At 44.6% G+C, this 7,796-nt stretch overlaps 1 protein-coding gene across 2 annotated transcripts in view; it reads left to right on the top strand.

Moving 5' to 3' along the window:
• The window catches only part of ARID5B (AT-rich interaction domain 5B), a 106,801-nt gene extending 99,363 nt beyond the window's left edge, over positions 1-7,438 (top strand). For both annotated transcript variants that reach the window (XM_082765473.1, XM_082765472.1), the window contains 2 exons: positions 554-752; positions 4,501-7,438. In XM_082765473.1, the coding sequence (XP_082621599.1) occupies positions 554-752; positions 4,501-6,651 (2,350 nt within the window). In that variant the 3' untranslated portion in view covers positions 6,652-7,438. The remainder of the gene's footprint in view (positions 1-553; positions 753-4,500) is intronic.
• The last annotated feature ends 358 nt before the right edge of the window (positions 7,439-7,796 follow it).

Below are 7,796 nucleotides of genomic sequence, written 5' to 3'. Positions count from 1 at the left end.
GGGTCCGGGTGGGCTGGTGCTGAGCACGCTGCGTGCTGTGCCCGCCGTTGCAGGTTCTGCACTCTGATGTTTTCTACCCAGTTTCTGGCATTTACCCTTGCACTCAGGGGAACCTCCAGCCTGGGAACTGTGTAGCTGTTATCAGGTTGGCTCTGGCTTTGGAGGTGTTTTCCTGGGGTTTGCTGCATGCTTTTAAGGGTAGGGAGAGGAAATAAAAGCAAATGGTTGCTTTTTTTTTTTTTTTCCTTTTTTTTTTAATCAGTCTGAAACATAGTGGCTCATATCATCATCTTTACAAATTGGTGTAGCCGCATAAACCACTGCAGCCTTACTGACAACTGAGACACACCAACTCCATGGAATTTACGCCACATGATAATCTTGCCAAATAAATTGATTTATCATACTTGGATTTGTAGATGTAGAGTTTACAGTGTTGCTTTTATGCCATGGAAGAAAATAGATTTATTAAGTAAACTGCTCGTAGTAGATACATTTTGTTCTTTGCTAGAATGGCAAAACCTGATCAATTATTTGTTCCTTAATCCCCTAGATTAATCCTGCCGTATGAAAGATTTATTAAAGGAGAGGAAGATAAGCCACTGCCTCCAGTGAAACCTCGAAAACAGGATAACAGTTCCCAGGAGGGTGAAGTGAAAACAAAAGTGTCTGGAACAAAACGCATCAAAAATGAAAACCAAAAGAGCAAGAAAGAAAAAGATAATGCACAGAAACCCCAAGATGCATCTGAGGTTGGTTGCTTTCCCGCTTTTCAACTTTTCAATTAAAAATGTGCAGCTTTAATCACTCAAAATACAATGATAAAATACGTAATCTAAACTGGAGGATTCCAACCAGTTGGCCTTTGAGTTTGTTCAGCAATGGAAATTCGTTTTTTGTGGTACTGTTCGTGTTGTGATTTCGCTGGGCTCCAAACAGCCACCAGTTAGCTTCTTATTGCCTAAGAGCAATGGCAGAAGACCAAGCTGTGGATGTAACAAGTATCATTTCTGCTCATTGTATTATGCAGTGGTCACCACGAAAAGATCAGCAGCTGCCAAAAGGAAACCACACAACTACCACAGTTATTTCCTAATCTAAGTATAGGGTACAGGAACCCTAATACTGCTGATAATGCTGTGGTAACTGTTGGATACAGCTGGTTTTTCTAGTGGTAACCCCTGGATCAGTGTTTCCGTGCTTACAGATGTATGTACATGTCCACCAAAAGGATAACACTCCCCAGGATTTTTATTATGTTATACTGAATCTCACTTGAGACTCAAAGGTTGGATTTTGAGGGAAGCTTTAGCTGAGACCGATGGCTCTCTCACATACTGCAGCTGGTTTTCAGCTGAGATAGGTTCCTGTGCTGTCACCTGCTTCATTCACATGGGCAGGCCCCGGTTTCCAGATAGAGCCACATTGTGTGCACCCATAGGACAGCTCTCATAAAATAGTATTTGTGTTCACAGCCCATGATTAGATAGATCAGTGGGATTCACATTTGTCTGCAGGTAAGGGCAGTTTCATATTTTGTTCAGTGATATAAAACCAGTGGTTTTTTTTGCTGCCATGTTTCTTAAGCACTTCTTTTGCCCATCCAAGCCATTCTGTCCTGTGCCCTCCGTGCCCCCATGTGTGCGTGTGGCAGTGAAGCTCCTTGCACACAACCCATGCACAAGATTCTGCTTTTCCTGTCACAGTCTGCCAGGACTGGGTATTTAAAGAATGTCTAGACACAATGTGCCTGGCAGACTACAGCTGCTCCTTTGCCTTCATTGTCATCTGGCAGGTACATAAGTCCTGTTTCTAAACCAGTTTGGAAATAAGTATTGAGTCAGCTACCAACATCCATCCTCCTTGTTGTTTAAAAACAAAAATCACAGAACCAGTAAACACAAATGCATCTGAGATTTGTGTTTCAAGAACAAATGATTCTGATTTGCATGTCCCACTACCTCTTTAAGCTGTGCTTACAATGACAAATGTCATCTCCTGTCCAAACCAGAATTTGTTTTAAATTGCCTTGATCAACAGCAGCTTTAATACTGAATATAAGAGCACTCCCCAGAGACGGGAAATTTTTTTGGTTTACTCTTGCACCGTAATTGTACATCAGGGAAACCTGTTGGGGGAGAACCCCTCTGCTCCTGACTGAAAATAACCTAGAGAGGAGAGTGCACACAAGCCTCCTTAAGTCACTGGAAGGTCGCAATACAAATCGCCCAAAGCAAGGAAATGCGGAGTTAAGGCTTGTGCTCCCTTCCCCTGTCACTCCTTTGTGTCTGGTTGTTTACTGCGGGGTCTTGGATCAGCAAGATACCTCACATACTGTTGGTACTGCTGCAGCTAAGCACGGCGTAACAAGCCAGCAACAGAGCGTCAGACTTAACTTTGAATTTCCTTGCTTTTGTTGTTCCCTATCTCAAACTTCCTGCTGCTTAAACTGCAGTTATTTTTGTGTGTGGATCGCAGGAAGAGTTCTTAAGCCGCGCTTATCGGAAGCGTAAGGAGCCTGGGCGAGACAATGAAAATGTACAATTGTGGCAGTTTCCCGTTGGAAATTGGTACCTTTCACAGCAGAGTTAATCTCTTCTCTCTGACTGGGATGAAAGATGCCATCCTGCCCCCCGGTTTAATCAGGGTGGGCAATTAAGGACCTCATCCTTCACTCAGGTCACAGTATGGGTGGTTACACCAAGACCGAGCAGGGAAGGGGCCCTCAGGGGTGCGCACATCCCCCTTGGGGTGGGAACAGGGCTGCAGCACCCATGGGTGGTGCTCCCCAGGGAGGGCTCCGTGCCCAGGACCTCGTGTCCAGCCCCGCTGCCTGGAGCAAACTCCCGTGTAGGTGTGTGGGCATCGCCCCAGCCAAGGCACTGCTGCAGCTGTTCCTGCACGTGGGCTGGGAGCTGGCCGCAGCAGTGGGCTGCAGAAGCGTACCACGCTACAACGTGTGCTCCTCTGCATTGCATGTCCAGCTCATGCAGCATACGAAGGATGCGGGGGGATACTATTACTTTAATTTATGAGGGTTGCATTTGCTTTTGTGCTCTTCGCTGTTTCCCTGCCATCACAATGACATTGTCAGTGTAACAAGATACCAGACAAAATGCTATTAGCCTTAGACTGCACATTTCCTCACAATAGCTGAGACTTCAATCAAAATGTTGCTTAACAGAAACAAAGAGCAGAATGTACAGTTATTAAATATGATTTCTCTCTTTTTTTTCCGCCTTGCTTTGCTCATCTGTCTGGTATTTTCCTGTAATTTTATAAGCTCAAGAGACTAGTGATATTACTTTGTAAAGGACCTAATGATGGTATTTGGACTGCAAAAGGCTGCTATTAGTTTAAAAAGAAGAAGTTACGATGACTAACAGACACTGTAACTAATAGGCCAACCAAACACACAGGAATATTTAAAAGCAACTGCAAAGAAATAAATCTCTGAGATGGTTAGATTTGTTAGGACCTTCTCCAGCCCCTCGCTCCTACGACAGACCATAGAGCAGCACTTAGATAATAGCTTTCTCGATGCGTCTTATCTTTACAACTAAGAAAGAAAGAAAACAATAATAATAAAGGGCTTGCACAATGCTGCTGTTTTATGATTGTCTTATACCACAACATGTCAGAGGAGAGTGACAGCAGTTTTGAAAAGGGCTGTCAGTCAGCTGGATTGCAGATGGGACGCTCTGATGACCTCTGCGGGTCACAGTTCAGCCAGCGACATAATGGGATGAATAGTGTGAATTGTGCACACAAGCTGTATTAATAGGGGAGCAGAAAGAGCTGCAGGCCCATTGACGATAACGTATAAAAGCTATGTTTGTAATAGTGTGCACACACACTTACTGAATGTTGACAACTTCATTTTAATCCGTTAATAAAAAAATGTGTGTCCTAGTTAAGCTGCGGCAGTGATTTGCTGCCTACAATAGGGATTCCTAGTATGCCATTTCTATCATTTTCACACTTTAATGCAGAACTGGGTGTGAATGATCTCCTCTGTGATCACTGAATTTTAAGATAGCCGTTCTGGAGAGACTGCATTTTCGTCTTTATGTAAGAAAAAACATAGGATCTTTGTGCAGTTTTCATAGGTAAAGTTGGCTAGCGAGAGAAATTTCTATAGCCTTATTGTTTGTGCTACGAAATCTGCTCTTCTGCGTTTGCCTAATTAATTTCAAAAGAATATAACCTCAGTGTTTAGCTATCTGTTGAAGCCACTGGTGCCTCTAGTCAGGTTACAAACATCTGCTGTTTTGAAATGCCTTATTATGACACTGGCAGGGATGTTGTATTTCTTAATGTTTCCAGGAGGTACGTTTCTTTGTTTGACTCTGATACCTGGTATTAGAGCTCTCACATTCCAACAAGGTGATTGACAAGTACATCTCTAGGAGTAGTAAATAGTGTACTGTGTATGATCTTATTAACAGCCTGCCAAAATGCACAGCATTCTTATTACTGTCTATTGTATCATTTTATTAGGTTTCATCAGAACAAGAGAAGGATCAAGAATCAGCAGACCAGAAAAATTTCCCGGAACATCCTACAGCGGGAGAGATGAAACAGCCTGTGCAAGGCCCTCCATCTCTTGTACCAGAGGCAGCTCGGCCTCTGCCTCTGGAGAAGACAGATTTGACGGAAAACAGCTCAAACAGTGAGAAAGCCAAGGAGGATGTTCCTCACTCGTCCTCTTTCTCAAGTGTATCTGTGCCCCCAGAAGAAGATACTATGCTGGATGCCACTGTCACGAAACGAATGCACCCCTCAGCAGATGCCCTGGAAGACTCAAAGCTGGAACAAAGAATACACAAAACTTTTAATGAGAGCTTAGAAAGTGAACCTTCAGAAATGCCCTTCACAGCTTTTCCAGTCCAGCTGCCCGCTCAAAGTGACATGGAAGATGACAAATTGCCAGAGATGGCTGATTACATTGCAAACTGCACGGTGAAAGTGGATCAGCTGGGAAACGAAGATATCCACAACGCACTGAAGCAAACGCCCAAAGTACTGGTGGTCCAGAACTTCGACATGTTCAAAGAAAAGGAGCTGCCTGGGTCCATGAATGAAGACTCCACTTTCGGTTACACACCACTGCTCTACTCGAAGGGTAATCCAGGCATCATGTCACCCCTAGCAAAGAAAAAGCTGCTGTCGCAGGTCAGTGGGGCAGCCTTGTCATGTAGTTATCCTTATGGTTCTCCTCCACCTTTGATTAGCAAAAAGAAATTGAGCAGCAGAGATGAACTGTCCTCAAGCATATCACAAGGTCCCCACATCCCGAATTCTGATCCCATAGCAATTAATAGGCCATCAGTCATACAACATGTACAGAGTTTTAAAACCAAGGAAGAAAGGAAATCAATTAATGACGTTTTTAAACATGACATGCTAAGTAAACCGGATCCTCAGCGCTGTGATTTTTCAAAACATCACCTCGGTTCTCTTGCTGAGTCGTACGTACCGAAGACAGATATCCAGGACTGCAAAGATAAAATGAGTGAGAAAAGGGCACTGCAGCACTCCCATGTGCCCACTTTCTTGGCAGATTTTTATTCATCACCTCATCTGCACAGCCTTTATAGGCACACAGAACACCACCTTAATAACGAACAGACATCAAAGTACCTCCCCCGGGACATGTTCAGAGAGTCTGAAAATATTTCTACTTTTACTCAACACAAACACCAAGAAAAACTAAATTTAAATTATCACCCATCTTTGCATCAGCAAGAAAAAAAGGCGTCAGTGGAAGCCTCTTCAGATGATCAGCCAACAGATTTGAGTCTTCCAAAGAGCGTACACAAACAGACTGCAAAGGCTCCCGGCTCCAGCCTCTCTCATTCATCTATGGCCCAGCAAGAAGGCAAAGGTATCTCCCCGTTCCAGGCTGCGAGCAGCCAGGCAGTGAGCCTAGACTGTAACCCCAAAGCTTGCCGTGTGTCCCCCATGGCCATGACAGCCCCTAAAAAACACAGCGAGTTGCTCCACAGGTCTGGGAAGCAGCAGGCGCAGAGACTGGAGAATCTGAGGAAGATGGAGGGCATGGTGCATCCTATCATCGGCCGCAGGACGAGCCCTCAAACCATCGGGGCTGCCCGGCCTTTGAAGCGGAGCCTGGAGGACTTGGACAAAGTCATTTCCGAAAAAAAAATCCGAGCTGTCTCTCCTCTGCACTTATCCAAGGAGACCTCGGCGAAAGAAAAGGTTCCCGATGCAGAGGGGGAAGGCAGCAAGCCGCTGCACGGCCTGCATTCAGGCAGCGTGCTGGAGAGCCACAAATTTCCCCTCTCGGCCCCGATCTTCCCAGGCTTGTATCCAGGAACCCTGTGCACAGGGCTGAACAATCGCCTCCCGCCTGGGTATTCCCATCCTTTACAGTACTTGAAAAACCAGACCGTGCTCTCCCCACTAATGCAGCCCTTGGCTCTTCATTCCTTCATGGTGCAGAGACAGTTCCTCACGTCCCCTACGAATTCTCAGCAACTGTATAGACACTTAGCCGCAGCAACACCTGTAGGAAGTTCGTACGGTGACCTTTTGCATAACAGCATTTATCCTTTAGCTGCTATAAACCCTCAAGCTGCATTTCCACCTTCCCAGCTGTCCTCTGTACATCCCAGCACAAAACTGTAAATCCCCTCACTCGCAAAAAAAAGTCTGAGAAAAAAAAAAAAAAAAGTTCAGTTAGCGACATTCCTTCCTCTGTGACGATGTCTCGCAGATTTAGCGATCTGTATTTTTGTCAACCAGGATGCAGTCGTATCCCGCGTAGCGGAAAGCTCCAGAGTGTGATCAAGACAGGACTGCTTCTTTAATTCTGGCTCCACATCAGCCCCCTCTCCCCTCGCCCCCGCCCCGGCAAAACAACAACAACACACAAACACACACAAAAAAAAAGTCTTTGGATTTTGCCTATGTGTTTTCTGAAAGGACTTGTGTATGGTAAGAGCAAATGTTCAAAGGGAGCCGTGGAAATGCAGGCCCAGTCCTGAGCTCACTGAAATGGGAGGTGACGTTTGCATTTGCTTTTCATTGAGCCAGGGACCAGAGGCTGAGCGTTGTTGCAAATGAGTCAAGGACTCGAGATGAACCTGGCAAGGAGAAGAGGGCCGAGAATCCACACAATCATTGGATGTGCTTTTTTGGGTAACTTTTCCTGACTTTTAAAGATTCAATCAATGCAATGTATAGTAAAACGGCAATAGATTTTTCATTTTAACACTATTAGAACAGAAGGGTAAACACTGTTTAATTTGACTGTACATATCCACTTCGTAAACTACCAGTGTCACATTTGGTCACAATAATTTATATAGTTTTGTTTGTCCAGTATATTCTGTGCTCTTTATGTTCGTTTCTTGTTTTGTTTTTGGTTTTCTTTTTTTTTTTTTTAAATTAAACAGTATCATTTTATCTGCAACTTTTTTTAAAGGCTGTGGCTGTCCTAATTTTTTTTATGTGTTTGTAATTTTCCAGTTTCTTCATACTTGGAGCAGCGTTTTTGTTTTATTTTTGTGGTAACGTTTACTGTTTACAAACTCAAGCAACTGGTTCAGATTCATTTTAACAGATACAAACACACTGTAGGTAATATTACGGTGCAAGGACGCAAGCAAGGTTCCTTTCCCTACGGCCCAGTCCTGCAGGGTGCTGAGCACCTCCCGCTCTCCTCGTGCTGTTGCGGTGGCTCACGCGCTGCTTTCCCCCTCCCACCGAGCTTTGCTTTCCCGTATCGTGGTCTGTGAACTTGTCAAGAGTCGCACTTACCTTACCTAGGC

This window comes from Aythya marila, assembly GCF_965140915.1.
Source record: "Aythya marila genome assembly, chromosome: 7".
NCBI lineage: Eukaryota > Metazoa > Chordata > Aves > Anseriformes > Anatidae > Aythya > Aythya marila.
This window is presented reverse-complemented; position numbering and strand designations above follow the sequence as displayed.